The sequence below is a fragment of the Macrotis lagotis genome, chromosome X (genome assembly GCF_037893015.1).
Source record: "Macrotis lagotis isolate mMagLag1 chromosome X, bilby.v1.9.chrom.fasta, whole genome shotgun sequence".
Taxonomy (NCBI): Eukaryota; Metazoa; Chordata; class Mammalia; order Peramelemorphia; family Peramelidae; genus Macrotis; species Macrotis lagotis.
The window spans coordinates 75,099,888-75,124,164 of record NC_133666.1 but is presented as its reverse complement, the minus strand read 5'-3'; the positions used below and the strand labels follow the sequence as shown (position 1 = coordinate 75,124,164).

At 42.6% G+C, this 24,277-nt stretch overlaps 1 protein-coding gene across 5 annotated transcripts in view; it reads left to right on the top strand.

Annotated features, from left to right (window-relative positions):
• Positions 1–24,277, top strand: part of OGT (O-linked N-acetylglucosamine (GlcNAc) transferase) — a 36,777-nt gene that overhangs the window by 8,799 nt on the left and 3,701 nt on the right. Inside the window, exons 1-17 of one of the 5 annotated variants that reach the window (XM_074206752.1) lie at positions 7–1,835; positions 3,118–3,234; positions 9,060–9,139; positions 10,786–10,981; positions 11,515–11,655; positions 12,125–12,225; positions 12,401–12,554; positions 12,683–12,784; positions 12,907–13,086; positions 13,517–13,675; positions 15,507–15,596; positions 16,353–16,478; positions 17,561–17,731; positions 17,857–17,973; positions 18,129–18,296; positions 20,578–20,677; positions 20,862–21,211. In XM_074206752.1, coding sequence (XP_074062853.1) covers positions 1,821–1,835; positions 3,118–3,234; positions 9,060–9,139; positions 10,786–10,981; positions 11,515–11,655; positions 12,125–12,225; positions 12,401–12,554; positions 12,683–12,784; positions 12,907–13,086; positions 13,517–13,675; positions 15,507–15,596; positions 16,353–16,478; positions 17,561–17,731; positions 17,857–17,973; positions 18,129–18,296; positions 20,578–20,677; positions 20,862–21,211 — 2,367 coding nt within the window. In that variant the 5' untranslated portion in view covers positions 7–1,820. Of the gene's footprint in view, positions 1–6; positions 1,836–3,117; positions 3,235–9,059; positions 9,140–10,785; positions 10,982–11,514; positions 11,656–12,124; positions 12,226–12,400; positions 12,555–12,682; positions 12,785–12,906; positions 13,087–13,516; positions 13,676–15,506; positions 15,597–16,352; positions 16,479–17,560; positions 17,732–17,856; positions 17,974–18,128; positions 18,297–20,577; positions 20,678–20,861; positions 21,212–24,277 lie in introns of those variants that run through there. The other 4 variants (XM_074206750.1, XM_074206754.1, XM_074206753.1 and 1 more) reach the window with 4 other exon arrangements.

Sequence of the window (24,277 nt, the reverse complement as noted above, 5' to 3'; positions counted from 1 at the left end):
GTGATCATTAGAATGCATTTAAACATCAGCGTTTTGAAAACTTGAATGTACTCTTTGCCAAATCTTCAAATCTTCATTGAGCTATCTTCACAAACAGTCCTGTGAAACTGAGGAAAGCTTGAGAGCCTGAATGGCCTGAGCCTAGAGCAAGGCCAAATTTTGGCGCTCCTGCTCTAAATATGGGGGTAAAATGAGGACCCGAACATTGTGGAGCCCTTCTGCTGAGCTAGCTCCCCTTATATGATTGGGCTCCAGCAGCATCTTAACTGGGAATAAATAAGATTCCTTCAAATCTGAGACTTGCCTGCTGGTGATGAGCAGTGCTGCAGGGGCCATTGAAAGTGCAGCACTTTGTGGCTTGTAAGTGGAGAAGAAAGTCATCCAAATGATACCCTGTTAATATACTGGCACATTTCAACTTCGTATTCTTTAACCTCCCTCCCCTCCTCCCCACCTACCCCTTTTGACAGTGGAAGAAAGGCTGGTAAATGATCCCAAATTGAATGATTGGCGCGTCCCTTCCCTTCCTCCCCCCTCCCCACCTCTTTCCAGTCCTTCTGTTTTCCCTCTCTTTAGCCTCCTCCTTCCCTCCCTTCTTTCCTTCTCTCTCCCTGGCCTTACTCCCTTTCCAAAAACGTCAAAGGGCAGAAGGACGAAGCTGGTTTGTTTGGGAAATGGACTGATCGAAAGAAAACTTGCTAAAGTGGAAAGGTGGCTTTTAGCAGTCTTTGTTTCCAAAGGATGAGAATTTGAATATCAGGTTGGGTTTGAAAGCTTTTGGCCTTATTTCAAACAGAAATTACCAAATGCAATTAATTGTCTTGTTACAAGCCACCTTACGCAACCAACCGCGCTGCAGGGGTGAGGAGTGGGGAGAAACCAGAGCGCCTCTGCAACTCCCACCTGTTGCTCTGAGCCCCACGCGCATGCTGATGCGTGGAGTGTATGCGCAGCGTAGCTGTCTGTTTGATCACCTCATTGTAGGGAGACCATCTGACGGTAAAAAGCACTGGGTTCATAAATTCATGATACCAGCCATTTGGATGAACCGACATAGGTTTCCACCCTATGAATTCCATCTGACTGATAAAAAACAAGTGGAAAAGATGCCTCGTTGGTGATTTTGGGAGGAGATCTTCCAGGCCCCGTTCATTTTCATCCCACCAAGCGGACAGCTAACACGAATTGCACTTCACTGCAGCTTTAGAGACTGGTTTAGGCTGAGACACTGCGCCTGCCTTAGGTTGCTGACTTCTTTATTTCAGAGCTCTGGAGACACCTAGTTTGAAAAGCGTTAAACTGTTTTTGTGAGACCTTAGGAATAAACAAGACAACTATGGAGTGAAATGCAATGTATTTCTTTTGTAATCAGTGCATTTAAAAATTCAAGCCAGCAACTTCTTTGTAGCTAGAGCAAATTTGTTTTACAGAAATTTCAGAGCCTTTCTTCCAGCAAAGCCCCCGTCCCATCCACCTTCCCAGCCCCCACCCCACCCCTCTGCTGTATGCAATAGTCCTGATTAACCCTCTCCCTTCTGCATGACTCCCATGTTACAGACTGAGACTGTCCTCATTCCCATATGTTGTAGACATTTCCAAAGAATTTCAATTGCTTTGTTGAACTTTTACTAATGATCTTGTTTTATTTTCTCTCTTGTTTTTGGTTTTTCACCATTGATATTGTATTTAGAAGGTTTCAGGTGGGTGAAACCTCCTATTCCATGCGTAAGGTGCCTCGCTGAAGGGAGCTCGAGGCCTGGATCTAGGGCAGACACACACCTCCTCCTCCTCTTCCAGCAAGGAACGCACCGAAAAGTCACATGATGAGAAATATGGTAACGGGTTTGTAACTGCCACAGCAAAACAATTTGCCTCCATGCCTGAATCTTCTGTCTTGTGGCTTCAGAAAAAGCTTAAAACTATTTTATTTACAAGCAAGTAATGTAAGAGAATGTTTTATACTTTAGCCACAATTCTTTCAAAGAAATAAAGTTAAAAGTAAATTAAACTATTAAAAATTAATTGGAGATAATTTACTAGTAAAAGCTTCTAACTCTCCTTGTTGTTCATTTTTTTTTCCTTTTTTCTTCTTTGTTTGGATTGCAGCGTTCTGCTCTTCTGATGACGCGCTGTGACCCTGCAGTAGCGCAAAGGCTGCGCAGCGTTATTGCGCTATGCGTGCGAATGAACCCCCGGTGAACGGTTGACTAGATGAGTAATCTGATTGACTGGCTCCCTCAGTCCTATTCTGTAGCCTTTTTGGACCAAATTGGGTTTTAGCCTCAGCATTTTTGAGTCAAGCTGATCTCATCACCAACAAACATGCATTGTGGGCCTGTCTAGTAGATTAATGGATCTCGTTGGCCGTTTGCTGTGGCCTAAGGGTGTTCCGCGAAGCGCAGCAGCAGCAGCAGCAGCAGTCGCAGCGATGGCGCAGCGCAATGCTGTTAGGAGCCGCTAGCGATGTTTGCGCTCGCATTACAGGGACCTCAACCCAGGTACATTCCTGTCATGTGAGGTTTTAGCCTTCTGACCCCTCTGGGGGTGGGCCCAGTTGAAGTAGAGCCTAGCTAGAAGTTTGGCCTGATGTGGCTGACTGGGGAAGGGAATGGCTTAGTTCTTTACATGAGGAGACATTAGAGAAGGAAGAAAGCCCCTGTTGCTTGATTTGGGTTTTGCTGAAAGATTCTTTAATATTGGGGAGAACGGTTGATTTGCTGACCCCCAGAAGAAGATTTTTCTATTGATAATAAGCAGGCCCAGGAGTCGGGAAGAGAAACAATGGTGAGTGAGAGAAGTCCAGCTCTGGACTTGAGGCAACTGGCTTTCCAGGTGAGTTCCCAGCTGAAAGGTTCATCCTTCTTTGGCAGAACTGAACATGGTGGTTTGTACTTGGGTTCTGGTTGGCGCAGGCGCAGGAACAGCCAGCTGTGGCAGCGCAATTTAGTTTTGGCGCAAGCGAGCCTATGCTGCAGGGTCACTTTTGGCCGGTCAGAGAAGGAATACTGACATCGACTTTTTTTTTCCCCTTGATCTTTTTTTTTCTTTACAAATTTTCCCCTTTCCCTATACCTTTTCCCCTCCCATCTTTTTTCTTCTTTCATTAACCCTTCCAAGGCATGTTACTTGAAAGCAATTGAGACGCAACCAAACTTTGCAGTAGCTTGGAGTAATCTTGGCTGTGTTTTTAATGCCCAAGGGGAGATTTGGCTGGCAATTCATCATTTTGAAAAGGTAAGTCATTGAACTGTTCCTTTCTAAAGTATCTACATATCCAGAAAACCTGACACTTGAATCTGTTAATAAACTGTATACACTGATTGTCTCACTGTCTAGATTGGGGGGCGGGGGGGGGGGGAGTGTGTCCTGATGTTCTATGTATATATATGGATCCATCAATTCACATGCACACATATCTAGACATTCACTGCATCTCTAATGTAGCAATCCCTCAGTATAGATAGCATAAGGCCCATTCACTCTTTAGTGAGAATTCTATCTCGAGCCATTTCAAGTAGCTCCGAATTGATTAGTAATCTGTCCACAGGTGGGTCTGATTTTTATGCTGAGGATGTAGTCCTAGGTCCCCTCTGATGCACTTTAATGACACAAATGACTTGATGACAGATATTTTCACTTTTATCCTCACAGCCTTGGAGGTAGATGCTATTCCAATACCACACCACCCTCCTCTTCCTTTTTTTTTTTTTTTTTTTTTTTTGGGAACAGTTCAGGAGAATGAGGCAAGCAAGTTAAGTGATTTGTACAAGTTCAGAGAGCTAGTATCTGAAGCCAGATTTGAATTCAAGGTCATATGGACTTGTCCCTTAAATCAGTTGTTACACTCTGCTCAGAAACCCTCTGGTGCTGTGGTGATGAAGGCCAGCATCTTAAGTTGGCATTCAAGGTCCTCTGTCATCTGTACTCATCTGGGCATCCTGTTCGATCTTAGCTCAGGGAATCCTTTACATACAACCCAGCCCAGTTTGTTTTATTCTGAGCTTTTCTATGTTCAAAGTAGACTATAGAATGGATTGTACATCTAACTTTGAATCTCTCCCGTACAGCTTGGTTTTCCTTTGAATTATATAATCATTTGAACATGGCACTGTCTTCTGTCTTTAGCCGCCATCAAGTTACTATCTTGCTTCTGTTTCCTTCTGGCTTCTGTTCTCCTCTGTGCATCTTTTTAAAAAAAAGTTCTGCAGTGACCCTGTTTTTCTTTAGCGGCCCATTGATAGCCTTCCTTTCTCCCCCCTCCAATTGGCAAACCAAACCCATGTAAGAAATAGACATAGTCAAGCCAAACAGATTCCCACATTGGCTGTGTCTGAAAATATCTGTCACATGCCCGAATCCATCTCTCCTCTCTGTGGCAGGAGGTGGGTGGGGAGCTGACTTCTAGTTCAGGCCTCTGGAATCCTGGGTGGCCTTCCTAAGTCTTTCAGAGTTGTTATCATCGTATAAATTTTTCTGTTTCTGCTCCCATCACCCGGGAGCTCTGATTGCAAGTCTGAGTTTCTTATCATCAAAGAACCCTTTCTTTCCCTTCATATACCATAATTTGTTTAGAGATAGTGATGGAAATGCCAAATCAAAAAAAAAAGAAACTTATATCAACCAAACACTTGAAAAAGACACAAAACAAAAACAATTCAGAACTTAGGCTATTATGTTATCATTGTATTAAATTTTAATAAAGACTTTTAAAATAAAACTACTGCATATCTAGGCCTATGACCCAAAGAGAGCAAAGAAATAAGAAAAAGACCCATGTATACAAAACTAGCAGTTCTGTTACAGCAAGGGTCTGGAAACTAAGGGTCCCTGTCCCTTGGGCCCAGCTAAACAAATTATGCTATGAGATGAAAGCCATGCTCTTAGTTGTCTGAGAATTCTTCTCCTTTCCTTTAGGTGGTTATTCCAACCCACTTTCTCTTAGGACTGCTCCTTTTGCCCTGCATTAGTTCATATGCTTCTTCCTAAGTTGCCTCAAGTGGATTTTTAAAGAAGGCAGAGAATGGTGGTGTGTGCCAAGCACTTCCAAATGAATGCTGCTTGTACTCGGTCAAACCCAATTTGGGAGAGATTCTTTTGGATTTAGATGATTGGTCATTTGAAAGATAATTTCTATTTTCTGAGACAAAACTTGGGCCTGGGCATCAGAGGGAGTTTTCTTGCTTATTTTCCATACAATTGTGTCAGGCGACCTCTTTAAATCTGTGTGGAGCATTTCCTCCCAAAGGCACCACTCCTTTAATAAGATGGGGGCCAGGGGCATCTGGGTGGTACTGTGGTTAGAGCACTGGCCCTGTGGTCAGGAGGACCTAGGTTCAGATCTGGCCTCAAGACAGTTGGTGATTCCCTAGCTGTGTGACCTTGGGCAGGTCATTTAAACCCCATTGCCTTAAACAAATAAAAAGTAAAATAAAATGTGGGCTGATTCTCTTTGGCTTTTTATACCAGGCCTTCTCCCTTCCCCTCTTTAAAAGGTAACCCAATGACTGAATCAGCACCTGGGAATACTATCACACTCCAGTTCTTGCCCAAAGATGATGTACATACAGAGCTTGAAAGAACTGAAGAGGGTATATAGTTGAGTGACCTCATTTTATAGGTGAGGAATTGAGGTCCAGTGAGGTGAAGTGCTTGCCCAAGTAAGTACCAGAGTTGAGATTTGAACCGGGTCTTCTGATTCTGCTCTTTCAAGTGTACATACTGTCTCCTGGAGGCATTAAAATGAGCGATCCCAAATTTTGACTTCACTCCAGGCTTGGAAATCCCAAAGGTCACTTGTCTAGCCCCTTTGTTTAACTGGCATTTGACTTTTTTTTTAAAGATTTTATTTAGTTTATTGTATATTGTTATTTATTATATGTAGATTTATTGTTTCCATGTATACATTGATCCAAATTGAATGTTATGAGAGAGAAATCAGGTCCTTAAGGAAGAAACATAAAGTATAAAACAATAAGATATCAGATTTTTTTTCCTAAATTAAAGGTAATAGTCCTTGGTCTTGGTTCAAACTCCACAGTTCTTTCTCTGGATACAGATGGCATTCTCCATCGCAGAGAGCCCCAAATTGTCCCTGGTTGTTGCACTGATGGAACAAGCTAGTCCATCCAGGTTGATCATCGCCCCCATGTTGCTGTTAGGGTGTACAATGTTCTTGTTCTGCTGATCTCACTCAGGATCAGTTCATGGCATTTGACTTTTTGCCAGAGCTTTGGGAGTGACTCCCCATGGTGACTGTTTGCCCATTTCCCTTGCAATTGGGCTATTCCATGTCCTCCAAACAAAGTTGCTGAGTTGGACAAGGAAGTGAGTCTGAGCTGCAAAGGGACCTCTTAAGACAATCCAATATGTCTGCTTGGTTTAGTTTTGATTTCTTTTCAACCAAACTTCTGTATATTACTTAAAAGATGTTTCTTTGTAACTACCTACACTTGGGGCTACATCAGTGTAGTGTCTCCCCCAAACTCCAGGATTTGGATTTCTATAACTCTTAAATGTCAATTTCTAGGACATCGTGAGTAATATAATAACTCTGGGAATGTTATTTTTCTTTCAAACTAATGGAATTTTCCAACTTTGTAGATCTCACATTGAGAGGCATAATACAGTAATTTTGGTAGTGGTTATTGCAAATGGTTACAATTTCTCTCTCCTTGCAAACCCAAATAGGCTGTTCCAAGGAGGCTTGTGATTCTTGTGCTTCTTCTGAAAGGACTAGTTAGCTATGAAGTTAGAGAATCGGGGCATTACTTTAGTCTGTTACCTATCTACACTTCATCACTTTGTGCTTGATGGGTGGAATCATCAGGAAGTTGGTGCTGAAGAATTACCCATTTAGTGGCTAGGTGACCAACTTTAGCTGAATCTCCACATGTTTTTAATCTCTTGGGTGATGACCTTTGCCAACATGACCCCAGGTAAGCCAACTGCACTTTTGGGATGGTGGTGATCGTTAAGGAAACTTTCCCTCTTTGCTTCTCTTCTTATTCTTCCTAATTCTTGCCTCTTGGACCAAGAAAATAGCCTTTCAGTTACTTGAAGGCAACTCTCCTATACCCCCTAAGGTCTTTTCCCCCTTGACTCCATAATAAAACTGCCATCGAGAATAAGACTATAGATTAAAAGCTCAGAGACCTTCTATTTCTGCTTTATAGTTTTCTTTTTTTTTCCTTAAAGAATCTGAAGCATCAACTCATATACCCATGGAACCAAAAGAGAGGGTGGTGGATGGGCCCTGAAATCATTTCCATCCAGTAGAGTTATAGAGTTATAGAGATATAGAGATATAGAGTTATAGAGATAATAGAGTTCAGCAATTTTGCTTGTCCATGACCCTTTCTTGGCCCTCAATTTGGAACATTACAAACACTTCCATGACCTTTTTTCCCCCCCCTCTCTTTCTCCTTCTCCCCTGTTCTATACTCCCAACCCTCAAATTGAGAGAGAAGATAAATAAAACCTTTGTAACAGTCATCCATCATCAAGCAATACAAGTTCCTACAAATTAAAATGTGTTCCATTCTGTTTTTAAGTTACTCCCCTTGTCAGGAGGTGTGGGTAGCAGGCTCCATCATCTATCCTCTGGGAAAGAGAATCCTAGAGATGCAATGACTTGAACTTTGGTCCTCTCCCTCTAGAACCAGATTGAGGGGCAAGGGCAGATAGGTAAGACATTCTATCAACCTTCCATCAAGGTTAAAAAAGATCCAGTCATCACTTTTTTGGTATAATCATTGAACCTTGTTTGTTTAAGCATAGTATTATTTAGCCCACTACATCTTGTTTGCAAGGATTTAGTTAATCTCTATCTGTGGCTTTCTCCTGATGATAACAATCCAAAGGAAGAAATGTTAAATCGAAACCTTACAGACTACACCTTTAATAATTTGTTTATTTGTCCAGGACTTAAGTAGAGCTATGGTTTTAGAAAGCTTCCTTTTTTTTTTTCTTTAAAGTGATTTTACCTTCTCTGATGCCCATTGGAATCCCTTTCTCCCTAAGCATCAGTCTTAACCCTTCTTGGATCATCCATTTTTTTTTTAAATTTTTTTAAAATTTTTTTTGGATCATCCATTTTCACCCAGAGTAGCTTTAAAAGCAAATCTTTGGGGGTTTTTTTTTTGCCCTTAGTAATAATTCCCAAGGCTTTGCTTTGCTCACTTTAGTTTTCTGATAGTTGCTTCTCTCTTTTGTATGTTTTTCTTTTTTTTTTTTTTTTTTGTTTTGTTTTTGCAAGGTAACAGGGTTTAGTGACTTGCCCAAGGTCACACAACTAGGTAATTAAGTTTCTGAGGCCACTTTTGAACTCAGGTACTGACACCAGGGCCCATGCTCCATCCACTGTGCAACCTAGCTGCCCCCCCTTTGGTATGTTTTTATTTTGTTTTTAGATTTTTTTTTTCAAGGCAATGGGGTTAAGTGGCTTGCCCAAGGCAAGGTAAATATTAACTGTCTGAGGCCGAATTTGAACTCAGGTACTCCTGACTTAAAGGCCAGTGCTCTATCCACTGCACCACCTAGCTGCCCCTTTTGTATGTTTTTAAAGATTTTTCTTTTCTTATACTGTAATTGCTTCCAACAATTGCTCTCCCCCTTGGTACCTTAAACCCTGGCAAAAGAGTGAAGCAAAACCTTGTGATATCACACCTGAAAAAATGGACCATTCTTTCCTGTAACTCATCTTTTTCCTGAGAGGGGAAATTCTGTTTCCAAGATAAGTTACTTTGGAACCTTGGTTCATTGTTGCATCTCTCATTGAAAGGAATGAAATAAAGGAGATTAAGAAGGTTTGGTTCTGGAGGCCTTGCATTCTTTCTCAGTAAAATGAGAACTGTAGACTATGTGGGTCATATATCATTTACTGAGTAGTAAAAAATGAAATTGCAGGAGATGGGAATATAATAATTTGTACCCATAATTGAAGATACTATGTTTACCTGTACTCAGGAAACTTATATTTGAGGAGTTCTTGTGAAAACATTTTACCTAATTGTTACAAAATGGGACAGTGCACATTTTCTAAGTATTTCAATTATTTTTAGGCCGTGACTCTTGATCCCAATTTTCTCGATGCCTACATTAATTTGGGAAATGTCCTAAAGGAGGCCCGCATCTTTGACAGGTGAGGGAATGTGTGTCAGAATTAATGTTTAGGGAGATATCCTTGTTTTCTTTGGACTCCCTTTTTAGGGGGCGTTGGAATTTTTTTTATTATTATGAAAGATCTTTATTTATTTTGAATTTTACAATGTTCTCCCTTGGACTCACTTGTTAATACTTCACAGGCTTTTAGTTTATGTGTAATTTCTTTTTCTTGCTTTTTCAGTAAAATTTGACAGTTTTTTCATAGTGTTCATTGTTCCGTTGTTGGCCCTTACATAGCACTACTCCTCTGTAACTCATTGAGCTAACAATGAGCTCCTGTTTACATCATGCCTAATGGTCTTTTTTTTTTTTTTTTTTTTTTTTAGGTTTTTGCAAGGCAAACGGGGTTAAAGTGGCTTGCCCAAGGCCACACAGCTAGGTAATTATTAAGTGTCTGAGACCGGATTTGAACCCAGATGCTCCTGACTCCAGGGCCGGTGCTTTATCCACTACACCACCTAGCCACCCCATCATCACGCCTAATGGTGACCTAATATTAGGGAGGAGTTTGGAGACAGCAGGAGGGTCAAAACCCCAAACCTGGTTCTCTCTCTCCAAGCTAGCTTAGACAGCGAATGACCCAGGAGTCCTAAAGCTTCAGACCTCACACATCAAAAAGCTATGAAAGGGGGCAGCTAGGTTCAAATCTCAGACACTTAATAATTACCTAGCCCTGTGGCCTTGGGCAAGCCACTTAACCCCATTGCCTTGCAACCCCCCCCCAAAAAAAAAAGCTATGAAAGCACAGAAGGGAAATAGAAAGAGGAAGGGAAATTGTTTTGCAGCAATTCTAAGCCTAGGAATACCTTCAGGCTTAGTGGGAAGGAATACAGTGACCTGTCACCCTGTCTTTTGTGTGGAACGTAAGTGTTCTTCCGTTTTTTAATGCTATGCTTTTAAGGAGCCCAGCCTCATTGTGAAAGAGTTGCCTTTTCATTGTGGATTCATGTGGATAATTAAGTTCCCTTGTCTAGAGTTAGACCCTTTTAAAGCAATGTCTTCATAATGAACCCCCCAACTATGAAAGGGCTCTTTAACATGATCAGACTTAAAACTAGAAGACGGGGGTGGCTAGGTGGCGTAGTGGATAAAGCACCAGCCTTGGAGTCAGGAGTACCTGGGTTCAAATCCGGTCTCAGACACTTAATAATGACCTAGCTGTGTGGCCTTGGGCAAGCCACTTAACCCCATTTGCCTTGCAAAAAAAAAAAAAGAAATGTCTTCACTTTGGAGGTGTTTTTTTTTACTTTGAGATATTAATTGGGACTCAGTCTTGAAAATTCATTGGTGGCAGGTTGACATTCCAAATGTCTTCTGTGCCCCAATCACTGGGCTGACTTGCCCCCAACTTAGGTCTGGTAGAGCAATTGAATGAGATTTGTGTTACTGCCAACATAGCAGGGCAAGCCAGTCTGCTCAAGCAGTGACACCTTGTCCTTGTTAATCAACAAAGACTCAGTCTTCCATATGGTGTAGGAAATAGTTTATGGGTAGGAGAGTGTGTCTCTGAGGCCCAAATCTGGGCTCAGGCTAGAGCAGGGGCTATCATCTGGAACAAGTTTTGCCCCTTTAGAATGAAGTTAAAGCAAGTTTTTTACCTTAAATGTGCTTTTATGTTTCCAGAGCTGTAGCAGCCTACCTTCGAGCCCTGAGCCTGAGTCCTAATCATGCAGTGGTACATGGCAACTTGGCGTGTGTATATTATGAACAAGGCCTCATAGACCTTGCCATAGACACCTACAGGCGTGCTATTGAACTCCAACCACATTTTCCAGACGCTTACTGCAACCTTGCCAACGCTTTGAAAGAGAAAGGCAGTGTAAGGAGGATTTTTTCTTTTTTTCTCCATGGTCCAGGAGGCTCAAAAAAGAGCAGCATGCTTTTTTATTAGGAGTGCTGGGGAGGTAAAGGTTGAACAAAAAAGCAAGATTAAGTTGGTATTTTCAGAGGGCAAATGAGGCAAACATCCTCTCAGAACTGTCCTGTACTTCTTAGATACTAATTTCTTTTTTTTTCCTGGGAAATTTCACAGGATGGGATGAAGGATGGGCTGGGTGGAATGATGGTAATGGTAGTTAAAAAAATATTTGGGGGCAGCGAGGTGGCGTAGTGGATAAAGCACCGGCCGGCCTTGGAGTCAGGATTACCTGGGTTCAAATCCAGCCTCAGACACTTAATTACCTAGCTGTGTGGCCATGGGCAAAGCCACTTAACTCCATTTGCCTTGCAAAAACCTAAAAAAAAAATATTTGGAAAGAAACTGATTCTCCAGTCATTGACTTAAAAGTAGATAAGTATAGCATCAACTCTGAGATTCATTGGCTTCTGAATAATCTCTGTTTCATTTTCTAGGTTGCTGAGGCAGAGGATTGTTATAATACAGCTCTCCGTCTTTGTCCCACCCATGCAGACTCTCTAAATAATCTGGCCAACATTAAACGTGAACAGGGGAATATTGAAGAAGCAGTTCGCCTGTATCGTAAGGCACTTGAAGTATGTTGTGGTTTGTATTGTACGTGGTAGTGGAGTTTGGTAACCTGATTATAGCCTGGTCACATGAGCTATGAGAAGAGATAGTTTCGAAAAGGTAGTTCATTTTTGAGTGTCTCCTGGTATATGACTATGCTGTGTCCTGTGTGGGAGAAGAACAAGGATGCGATCCTCAAGGAACCTATTTTAGTGGAGGGACAAGATGTACTGAGAGATCTGAGTAAGAATGAAAAGAATTTGCCAGATGGCGTCCAATGAGTAATTTGTGACCTGATGAAAACAATACAGTGCGCCTATCAAAGTGTCCAGTTAAGAGGAGGGGAACCTACCCTTGGAGAATGTGGGAACCAGAACTGGGGGTCCTCTGCATTGCAGGCATGAGTGAGGATTGCATGGGCAAAGATGTTAATAATTAGTGCAAATGGTGAGAACAATAAACTCAATCTCAGACATTTGTGATGACTTTTTCTAGGTGTTTCCGGAGTTTGCTGCTGCCCATTCAAATTTAGCAAGTGTATTACAACAGCAAGGAAAACTGCAGGAAGCCCTGATGCATTATAAGGAGGCCATTAGGTAAGGATGTAGAGCCTAAAATTCTGGTAAGAGCCACTGAAGTGCATTAAGCATGGGAAACTAACCAGATGTATGTGGGTTTGGGATTGTGGCTTCTAGCGGGAGGATGGGGGAAAGGAATGTTTCTAAGAACTTGAAAAGGAGAAGGAAGATTTTTGATTTTCTCTCAACTCAGGATCAGCCCTACCTTTGCTGATGCTTATTCCAACATGGGAAACACTCTGAAGGAGATGCAGGATGTTCAGGGGGCCTTGCAGTGTTACACTCGTGCTATCCAGATTAATCCAGCCTTTGCTGATGCTCATAGTAATCTGGCTTCCATTCACAAGGTAACCATTAGGAGAGTTTCTCCACTTCTCTTTCTCTCCCTCATTTTCTTTGTCTCTGCCTCTTTTTCTCTTCCCCCCCTTCTTTTTTTTGGGGGGAGCTTTCATTTTTTTTTTCCTTCCACTCGTAGGATTCAGGTAACATTCCAGAAGCAATAGCTTCTTACCGAACTGCTCTGAAACTAAAGCCAGATTTTCCTGATGCTTACTGTAATTTGGCTCATTGCCTGCAGGTAAGGCATGTGAGACTACAGCTGACTAGCCTGATGATTCATTTCTCAATAAGACACATCAGAACTTAAAGCCTGTCTTTAAGGGTAGGAAATTCACTTTTCCCCCCTCCCTTCCCCTTCAGATCGTCTGTGACTGGACAGATTATGATGAACGGATGAAGAAATTAGTTAGTATTGTTGCTGACCAGCTGGAGAAGAATAGGCTTCCCTCTGTGCATCCTCATCACAGCATGCTCTATCCTCTGTCACATGGCTTTAGGAAGGCGATTGCCGAGAGGCATGGAAACCTCTGCTTGGACAAGGTGGGGCCTTTGGAATCCGGGGTTTGATTAGATCTCCACTTTGACTGCATTGGGCATATTTGCACTACTTCATAGGATGCTGTTCCATGGGATACTGCTCCCTAGGATGCCGAAATGGTTTTGTGGGATGGTTTGTTTAAAAGGTTGGGGCAGAGCGGGAAAACCTTGTTTGCTTGAATCTGTTTCCCCTCCAGGAGTGTGGCTATTCCTTTATAGTAGTTTCTAACCTACTGGAGTTGCTTCATTGACTCCAGGGACAAATCAGAGTGTAAGGCCCATTGGCCAGACTTAAGAGTTTCAGGGGGGCATTCACTTGGCTTGATAAGAAGAAAGTTTCCTAGCAGGTGAGGCTTGGAGTTGAGTTTGAATTTTTATTTATGAAGTAAGGATTCTTTAGACTTGACCAACATGTACTGGATTTCTTTGTTAGATTAATGTCCTTCACAAGCCACCATATGAACATCCAAAAGACTTGAAAGTCAGCGAAGGTCGACTTCGTGTGGGATATGTGAGTTCTGACTTTGGAAACCATCCGACTTCCCATCTCATGCAGTCTATTCCAGGGATGCATAACTCGGATAAATTTGAGGTAGGCATCGGGCCTCATTAGGCACCTTAGGCAATGGGCATTAAATGCTTCCTATGGGCCTGCCACCAAAGGACAATTCCTGACAGCAAACCCTCTGGCAGGGAGCTTAACCTCAGTAGAGGAAAGGCAGCATCGTGGACTTGTAGTCAGTGAGCTGGGTTTGAATGAGCCTCTGGGTCTTGAAACAAGTCACTTGAACTTTGGTCTCCTCTTCTTCCTTTCCTCTGCGAGGCTTCATATTAATCTAAAACCCTTTGGTTACTCTAGGACAGTACCAGAGATTCCAGAGGTAGAAATGTGCCTCAGCTGGAGTAATTGGCATCTCTTTTCCGGCTCTTGATTCCTTATTCTTTTGCTCAGGGGAATTTTACCAGAGAAAGCAGTGTGGCCCCTTGCAGAAATTAAGGAATGTTTTTGTTTCTAAATTCTTGCTCGGGGCAAGTCTCCTCAATTGTCATTTAGAGATAATGTCTGGATTGTCTGTGTTGCTCATATAATTGCATTAAGAAACACCATGTGGAACTGAACAGTTTCCTGGATTAAGGCCCATTTGGCCTTCTTTGGATGACAAATTAGATCTATGGATTGAATCTAAGGTGAAATTTGTTAGGGGTCTATGTAGAGTCTCATGTAGTAGGCTTTGTGCACCCAAGTATAAGAGGGAAAGAGCCCTGTGGTCAGACTGTAGCTTTTCCAAAAGATCTGGGACTTCTAGTGGAATCCAAAGAGTCTGGCAATAAGCATTTAAGTGATCTGTCAGGCACTGTTCCAAGGACTGAGGAATACAGAAGGAGGCCAAAGACAGTCCTTGCCCTCCAGGGGCTCACAATTTAATAGGGGAAACAATATGCAAGCATGTATATGAAGCAAGCTAGAGACAGGAGAAACAGGAAATAACTCATAGAGGGAAGGGATGAGACAAAGGCTTCTGGGGAAGGGAGGATTTGAGTTGGACCTTAACAGTAGGCTTGGAAGGTCCAGGCAGAGCCCCCCAGACCCTGGAGAGGTGTCACAGAAGGTTAGATTGAAGTGAGAAAGGAAATGCTTCCTCCTGTCCTGCCCTCCCTGGCCTCTCTCCTGCTCAGAACACATAAGGAATGTTCAATTCCAGGTACCACATTTTAAGGAAGGACATTCATAGACTATAATATATTCAGAATAGGACAATCAAGATCATTGTCTGGGATGTGAATACCAAGAGCAATGTCTTGGGTTTTAGGTGAGGGGCCTGGGCAGTGAGGCAATCTTGGGCTTGTATGGAAACACTTCATTACAATCACAGCTCTCCAAAAATGCAATGAACCTGTCTGGGGGAGGTAGGCAGTGTTATTTTCCTCTTCCCCCTCTTGGGGGAGAAAGGAAGAAAGATTCTTGTTTGTGTACACTGGTCTGGAGACCCTTGACACCTCATCTAACTGAGATTTCCCATTCTATTGGATTGGCTCAAGTTCTCAAAGTGGTCTGCTGATGCAATTTGGAATAAACCCAGGAGCCCTTGCCTAAATCCTCTTTCACATCACTTAACTGAGATGTGCTTCTACCTAGGAACTACATGTTAGAACTGCCAGCTGGGTGGTGCGGTGGCTAGAGTTAGGGCTTGGAGTCAGGACGACCTGAGTTCAAATTTGGATTCAGAAACTTAGTAGCTAAGTGACTTCTGGGCAAGTCATTCAAACCACTCTAGGATCTTTGTCAAGAAAACCCCAGATGGGGTCACGAAGAGTCAGACATGACTGAAATGATGGAACAAAATGTGTTTGAAGCAACATGAGGTTTAAGTTGTATCTCCTTTATTAGGACACTACTGACAGACATTGTCCTTGATTTCTAGGTATTCTGTTACGCCCTTAGCCCAGATGATGGAACTAACTTTCGTGTGAAGGTGATGGCAGAAGCAAATCATTTCATTGACCTTTCTCAGGTGAGCTTCTCCCAAGTAGTCTCAGACAAGGTTTCAGTGGAATCAGGAGATAGTTTTATGTCTGCGTCTAGTATTGTAAAGCACCTAGAACACTGGCCCTGGAGTCAGGAGGACCTGAGTTCAAATTCGGCCTCTTGGCCACTTCAGAATTACTTAGCTGTGTAGCCTTGGGCAAGCCACTTAACCCCACTGCCTTGCAAAAGCCTAAAACAAAAGAAAAAAAAAGACTGAGGAGGAATTAGCTTTTGATCTTTGAGCACTTTGGTTTTATTTGGACTTGAACAGCTGTTTACCTGGATCTATAGAATAAAAACCTCCCCCAACACCAGTGGAATGGAATGGTGCCTTAGTGGAGGATCCACACCCATTGGCATCTGGCTTTCCTATCTCCTGGCCTGTTTTTTTTTTGGTTCTTCTCTTGTTACCAACCCCCATTATGTACTTCAGATCAGTGGATGGTAAGGTAAGGACCAAAACTGCTGAGGAGGAAGATGCCTTGTTTCTGGCATGTTTCCTTGTTAGCCAGATGTGAGAAGCCAGAGTTGATGAAGTTGTGAGGGTTGGACTGGATGACCTCTGGGGGCCTTTTTCCTGTTCCACATTTGGAGTACTGTGAAGTTCCAGCAGAAGAACCTTTCTAGTCAGGGTCACGTGAAGTTTTCCCAATAATTTCTTGGCTAGTGGTTCTTCAGTGTTAACAGACCTTCTTGAGAAGCTTTGAAAATAAAACTGTTCTCTCCCTTTATCATTTCTTAGATTCCATGTAATGGGAAAGCAGCAGACAGAATTCATCAAGATGGGATCCATATCCTAGTGAATATGAACGGCTACACCAAGGGTGCCCGCAATGAACTCTTTGCTCTGAGGCCAGCTCCTATTCAGGTAGTGCTGCTCAGTGTTGATCATTGCCCAGAAAGAGTTGGAATTCCGGGAAGACCCTTGCTCTCTAGCTCTTGCTATATACCAGACCAATTAGATGGGCTGATGATTTTGGCTAAAAGGCCCAGATCTCTTTGGGCAGGGACCATGGCTTTATTTTAAAAAAACAAACACTATTCTGGACATTGTGGTCTCCATGTTTTTAGTCACCATCCTCTTGCTAAAGAATTGCATTCTTGGTTTAGTGTTTGCCTGTCTTTGGGACCTTTTCAGAATTTTCTATGAAGATCCTTGGTGTTTTTTTTTTTTTTGTCTTAAATGCACTTTAATCTTTGTATAAGCAAGTACAAATAGTAAAGAGTGAGATTATACTTAAGAAAATGTCTTCTCCCACCCCACCCCCAGGGCTTTAATTGGCATTTAAAAAAAAATTTTTAAATTTATTTTTATTAAAGATATTGAGTTTTACAATTTTCCCCCCAATCTTACTTCCCTCCCTCCCCCCCCCAGTGAAAGCAATCTGTCAGTCTTTACTTTGTTTCCATGTTGTACATTGATCCAAATTGGGTGTGAAGAGAGAGAAATCATATCTTTAAGGAAGAAACATAAAGTATAAGAGATAACAAGATCCAGCAATAAGATAGCTGTTTTTTTTTTTTCCTAAATTAGAAGGAATAGTCCTTGAACTTTGTTCAAACTCTGTGGCTCTTTATCTGGATACAGATGGTATTCTCCATTGCAGACAGCCAAAAATTGTTCCCGATTGTTGCACTGATGGAATGAGCGAGTCCTTCAAGGTTGAACATCACTCCCATGTTGTTGTTAGGGTGTACAGTGTTTTTCTGGTTCTGCTCATCTCACTCAGCATCAGTTCATGCAAATCCCTTCAGGTTTCCCTGAAATCCTGTCCCTTCTGGTTTCTAATAGAACAAAAGTGTTCCATGACATACATATACCACAGTTTACTAAGCCATTCCCCAATTGAAGGACATTTACTTGATTTCCAATTCTTTGCCACCACAAACAGGGCTGCTACAAGATCCTTGTTTTTAATGCATAGATATTTTGGTTGACTTTTTTTCTAGGCGATGTGGCTGGGATACCCTGGAACTAGTGGTGCACTTTTCATGGATTATATTATCACAGATCAGGAAACTTCTCCAGCGGAGGTTGCTGAGCAGTACTCTGAGAAGTTGGCATATATGCCCAACACTTTCTTTATCGGTGATCATGCCAACATGTTTCCTCACCTTAAGGTTTGTAGAGAACACAGGGATTTGGGAAATACCAAACAACTCAAGTTTTCGGTATCAGTTTGGGTAAAACTGGAAGAAAGACTCTTGGCATTTCCTTTAATGAAATCTCCTTTTCCTCCCATCAGAAAAAAGCAGTCATTGATTTTAAATCCAATGGACACATTTATGACAACCGGATTGTCCTGAATGGCATTGACCTCAAAGCATTTCTTGATAGTCTACCTGATGTCAAAATTGTTAAGGTGAGAGAGTCTTACATAGCAAAGAAAACCCCTATGGGGTTTCTTCCCTAATTTAGGGTATTAACCTTTATGTTCTGTGGAGAGTGCTCTGTGAACCTTTAAGAACTGTTAACATTGATGAGCTAGCTCCTCATTGTCATGATTGTTATTATTAGATGAAGTGCCCCGATGGAGGAGACAGCACAGACTGCAATGCAGCTCTCAGTATGCCAGTTATTCCTATGAATACTATTGCAGAAGCTGTGATCGAGATGATTAACAGAGGACAAATTCAAATAACTATCAATGGATTCAATATTAGTAACGGACTAGCAACCACTCAGGTGAGTGAGGCCTGGCAGACATCTGCTGGCTGAATTTTTTTTTTTTTTTTTTGGTTTTTGCAAGGCAGTGGGATTAAAGTGGCTTGCCCAAGGCCACACAGCTAGGTAATTATTAAGTGTCTGAGACCAAATTTAAACTCAGTTCCTCCTGACTCCAGGGCCGGTGCTTTATCCACTGCGCCACCTAGCCACCCTAAGGAATGGACTTTTGAAGTTGATTAGGGAGTTGAGACCTTCAAAGCCTCATGTTGTCTGTGAGCAGTGGCCAAGGTAGAGAGGTTGGAGCCTTGATATTCATTTCTTTCTCCTGTTGCTCCATCTAGCAGTGATGAGATAGGTGTGTGTCCTTAGCAGGATTCTGGTCATTGGTTTAGATGAGTGGATACTGCTCAGTTGGGCCTTTTTGGTTATCAGCAGGACCCCTGGGACCAGACCCAGTCTCTCATTCAAGTGAAATGCTAATTTTTGCCCAGATGGACTCTCTTGCATTCATTTCTCTTTAGGGCTCTTTCCTCCTGGTTCCTGGTCATCTTTGTCCTTGCTGAGTCCTTTCTCTCTTTTATTTTGTTTTTCTTAGCATTTATCTTCTGACAGTGTAATAATTTTCTTCTTTAAGGCAAACCACCCCCCACCACCACCACAACCAATGAACCAAAATTAAAATGATCCAAGAGCAACAGTGATTTTGGCCCCGACAAAACTTTCTTTTATTTCTTGAAACCTTTGTTGTTTTTTCCCCAGAACCATGATGCTTGGTCAACTTGCTGTTTAGTAACTCCATAGAGTGCTATCAATGGTGTTAACTGTACTTAGAGAGTGTGTGTGGGGTGAGAAGGGGGTGGTGTTAGGGCCCGGACCAGTGGTCTCCTTGGTGTACAGGGACACTGCTCTATCACTTCGTCTTACAGACTCTCTAGAGCAACAAGAAATTGAGTGACTCAGGCAGCTAGGTGGCACAGTGGATAGAGCACTGGTCTTGGAGTCAGGAAGACCTCAGTTCAAATCCAGACTCAGATACTTACTAATTACCTAGTGCATTACCTTGGGCAAGTCACTTAACCCCATTGCCTTGTAAAAATAAAGGAAAAAAGGGGGTGGAACTCTTAGGCACTTTCTCATAAAACTTGGAAACTAAGGATTCTAACTAAACTTTTGAGAGACAGAACCCACAGGGGGACTCAGTGAGGCAGCTCTCCTACTCAAGGTAACCTGGAAAAGAGCAGAAAGGCTCTGCTCCCCGGGGTTGGAGGGGCGGCTGTCCCAAAAGCTCAGGAAGCACCCCCAAAACCAGGCTCAGGCTGGGAAAATGAGCAAGCAGAGAAACAAGAGGAAGACTATTGAGAAATATTTTGCATATGAGCCCAAGAAGGATCAAAATACTCAGTCTGAAGATGAGGAAGCACAAGCTCCTGCATCTAAAGACTCTAAGAAAAACAGAAATTGGACTCAGGCTATGACAGAGCTCAAAAAGACTTTGAAAATCAAATGAGGGAGTTAGAAGAAAAACTGAGAAAAGAAAGGAGAGAGATGTAGGAAAACATGAAAATGAAGTCAGCAGCCTAGTGAAGGAAATCCAAAAAAATGCTGAAGAAAATAGCATGCTAAAAACCAGCTTAGGTCAAATGGATAAAACAGTTCAAAAAGTTATGGAGGAGAAGAATGCTTTAAAAAGCAAAATTGGCCAGATGGAAAAAGAGATAAGAAAACTCTTGAGGAGAACAAATCCTTCAGACAAAGAATGGAACACAGGGAGACTGATGAATTTACGAGAAAACAGGATTCATTACTTCAAAACCAAAAAAAAATGAAAAATTAGCAGAAAATGTGAAACATCTCATTGAAAAAACAACTGATATGGAAAACAGACTTAGGAAAGATAATTTAAAATATTGGAATACCTGAAAGTCATGATCAGGAAAAGAGCATTGACATCATTTTCAAAGAATTACTACAGGAAAATTGCCCTGATAGCCTAGAAGCAGAGGGCAAAATAGAAATGGAGAGAATCCACTGATCCCCCTGAGAAAGAGATCCCAAAAAACCAACCCCTAGGAATATCATAGCCAAGTTTCAGAACTCCCAAGTCAAAGAGAAAATATTTTACAAGCAGCCAGAAGGACACAGTTCAGATATCATGGAGCTGCAGTCAGGATCACACAGGACTTAGCAGCCAACTACATTGGAAGCTTGTAGGGCTTGGAATGTAACATACCGGAAGGCAAAAGAGCTTAGAATGCAGCCAAGAATCAACTACCCAGCAAGGCTGAATGTCCTCTTCCAGGGGAAAAGATGGATTTTCAATGAACCAGGGGACTTTCAAATGTTCCTTTTGGAATGGCCAGAGCTGAACAGAAGGTTTGATCTCCAGATACAGGACTCAGGTGAAGCATGGAGATTGGAGGAGAGGGGGGAAATATGAGGGACTTAATGATGATGAACTGCATGTATTCCTGCATAGAAAAATGACACTGGGAGGGCGGAGCCAAGATGGCGACAATAAAGGATCTAGTCTTAGGCGGTATCTGATAAAACTCATAAGCTAAGGACTCTAACTACACTTTCCAGAGACAGAACCCACAGAGGGACCCAATGAGGCAGTTCTCCTATTCAAGGTAACCTGGAAAAGAGCAGAAAGGCTCTGCTTCCTGGGGTCAGAGGGGTGGCCCACCAGAGGGGTGGCCCACTGGAGTGAAAGAACCTCAGCCTCCTGGAGGCAGCCCCAGGGCGCTGGGAGCCGCAGCTCACAGCAGCGGGGGAGTCTCCTGAGCTGCACCCCAGGGAGCAGCAGGCACAAAGTGGGGGAACAGCAGGGGACCTCCGCCAGAGGGAGCACGTGGAGCCCAGCCTTCAGGACACACAGCAAGCAACATGGTCTTTCTGCAGCCCTGATCCAGGAACAGAAGCAGGCAGAGCGGGTAAGCAGGAGCCCCCAGGGGATGAGCCCATTGAGCTGAGGGAGGGGAGTGAAAAGAGAGAGACTGCAGAGCTTTGTCCTCAGCCCCAGGAACAGGACTCTGGGCCTCTGACCACATTCAGATCCTGATTGCAGTCTAGGCCCCCCCGGAAGAGCAGCAGGCCCCCCCCCCCACCTTAGCCCCGTGGTAGAGGGAGGTGCTTATGGTCATTCACAGACCAGGAGGGGAGGACAGAGCCTTACACACTGAGACCCTTGTGGGAATGTCCCAAAAGATCAGGAAGCACCCCAAAACAGGCGTAGGTTGGGAAAAATGAGCAAGCAGAGAAAAAAGAGGAACACAATTGAGAAATATTTTGCAAATGAGCCCAAGAAGGATCAAAACACTCAGTCTGAAGATGAGGAAGCACAAGCTCCTGCATCTAAAGACTCCAAGAAAAACAGAAATTGGGCTCAGGCTATGACAGAGCTCAAAAAAGACTTTGAAAATCAAATGAGGGAGTTGGAAGAAAAACTGGGAAAAGGAAGGAGAGAGATGCAGGAAAAACATGAAAATGAAGTCAGCAGCTTAGTCAAGGAAATCCAAAAAAAATGCTGAAGAAAATAGCATGCTAAAAAACAGCTTAGGTCAAATGGATAAAACAGTTCAAAAAGTTATGGAGAAGAATGCTTTAAAAAGCAGAATGAGCCAGATGGAAAAAGAGATAAGAAAACTCTCTGAGGAGAACAAATCCTTCAGACAAAGAATAGAATTCAGGGAGATTGATGAATTTGCCAGAAATCAGGAATCAATACTTCAAAACCAAAAAAATGAAAAATTAGAAGAAAATGTGAAATATCTCATTGAAAAAACAACTGATATGGAAAACAGGAAAGATAATTTAAAAATTATTGGAATACCTGAAAGTCATGATCAGGAAAAGAGCCTTGACATCATTTTCAAAGAATTACTACAGGAAAATTGCCCTGATATCCTAGAAGCAGAGGGCAAAATAGAAATGGAGAGAATCCACTGATCCCCCCAAGAAAGGGATCCCAAAAAACCAACCCCTAGGAATATCATAGCTACGTTCCAGAACTCCCAAGTCAAGGAGAAAATATTACAAGCAGCCAGAAGGACACAATTCAAATACCGTGGAGCTGCAGTCAGGATCACACAGGACTTAGCAGCCAACTACATTGGAAGCTTGTAGGGCTTGGAATAGAATATACCGGAAGGCAAAAGAGCTTGGAATGCAACCGAGAATCAACTACCCAGCAAGGCTGAATGTCCTCTTCCAGGGAAAAAGATGGACTTTCAATGAACCAGGGGAATTTCAAATGTTCCTTTTGGAATGGCCAGAGCTGAACAGAAGGTTTGATCTCCAGATACAGGACTCAGGTGAAGCATGGAGATTGGAGGAGAGGGGGGAAATATGAGGGACTTAATGATGATGAACTGCATATATTCCTGCATAGAAAAATGACACTGATAATACTCATGAACCTTCTCAGTTAATAGAGCAGGTGAAGAGAGCTTTTATAGTTGAAGCACAAGAGAAAGCTGAATTCGAGGATAAAATATGGTGTAAAAATGGAGTTAATAGAAAAAAAGGGAAATGCAATGGGAGAAAGAAAAAGGAGAGGGGGAATAGGTCAAGAAATTCCATATAATCAGACTTTTCTTTATCATAATGAGCTATTGCAATGATATAGAAGGGGGGAAGGCAAGGGGGAATGAGGGAAACTTTGCTCTCATTAGAGGTGGCTAGGAGAGGAAACAGCATACATACTCAGTGGGGTATAGGCATTCGGAGTAAGGAGAGGGGGCGACAGGGGGAAGGGGGGGATGTGAGTGATGGGGGGATAGTGTTCAGATAATAGCACATTTTCTTTTTTACTTATTGCAAGGGGCTGGGATTGGATGGCCTGTCCAGGACTACAGGGCCAGGTGGATTCTGGGCCTAAGGGGTGGTATGGGGACTCGGGGCTTCTTGGCCCCAGGGCCAGGGATCTATCTGCTGCACCACTCAGCTACCCTACAGCAGAGTCCGAGTGAAAGGAGAGAGAAAATATAGTACATGGTAGTGGAGAAATACCAAAGGAGGGAGTTGCGATCAGCAATGGCAACGTTGGAAAAATATGGAAGTAACTTTTGCCATGGACTAATCATAAAGAATGTGATACACGCACAACAGAGTTATTGGTGTTAGAACAAAGACTGAAGCACATTTTTTAATATTATTATTTTTTTGGGGGGGTACAGGGCAAATGGGACTGGGTGGCCTGCCTGGGGCCACATAGCAGGGTGATCCTTGGGTGTCTGAGACCAGATTGGGACCCGGGTGCTCCTGGCTCAAGGGCCAATGCTCTGTCCACCACCCAGCCACCCCTACTATTATTACTATTTTATTTTATTTTGGGTCTTTTTTTTTTTTTTTTATCTCTGCAAGGCAGTGGGGATTGTGTGGCTTGAATGTCACACGGCTGGGTGATTGTTGGGTGTACGGGGTCTGATGTGGGCTCGGGTGCTCGTGGTTCCAGGGCTGGTGCTCTGTTCATTGCGCCACCTGGCCATACCTACAATTATTACTATTTTTTTTTAATTTTAATTTTTTTCTCTCCCCTTTATCGCTGAAGCAAGTCTATATTTATGGGGGGAGGGGGTATCTCGCTTACTCTTAAACAAGAATATTTTACTAATGTAAAAATAACATTAATTGTACAAAATGAGAATAAATATTAAATTAAAAAAAATGACACTGATAATACTCATATGAACCTTCTCAGTTAACAGAGCAGGTAGAGGGAGCTTTTATAGTTGAAGCACAGGAGAAAGCTGAATTTGAAGATAAAATATAGTATAAGAATGGGAGTCAATAGAAAAAAAGGGAAATGTGATGGGAGAAAGAAAAAGGAGAGGGGGAATAGTCCAAGATATCTCATATAATAAGTTTTTTTCTTCATTACAGTGAGCTATTGCAATGATATGGAAGGGGGAAGGCAAGGGGGAATGAGGGAATCTTCGCTCTCATCAGATGTGGCTAGGAGAGGAAACAGCATATATACTCAGTGGGGTATAGACATC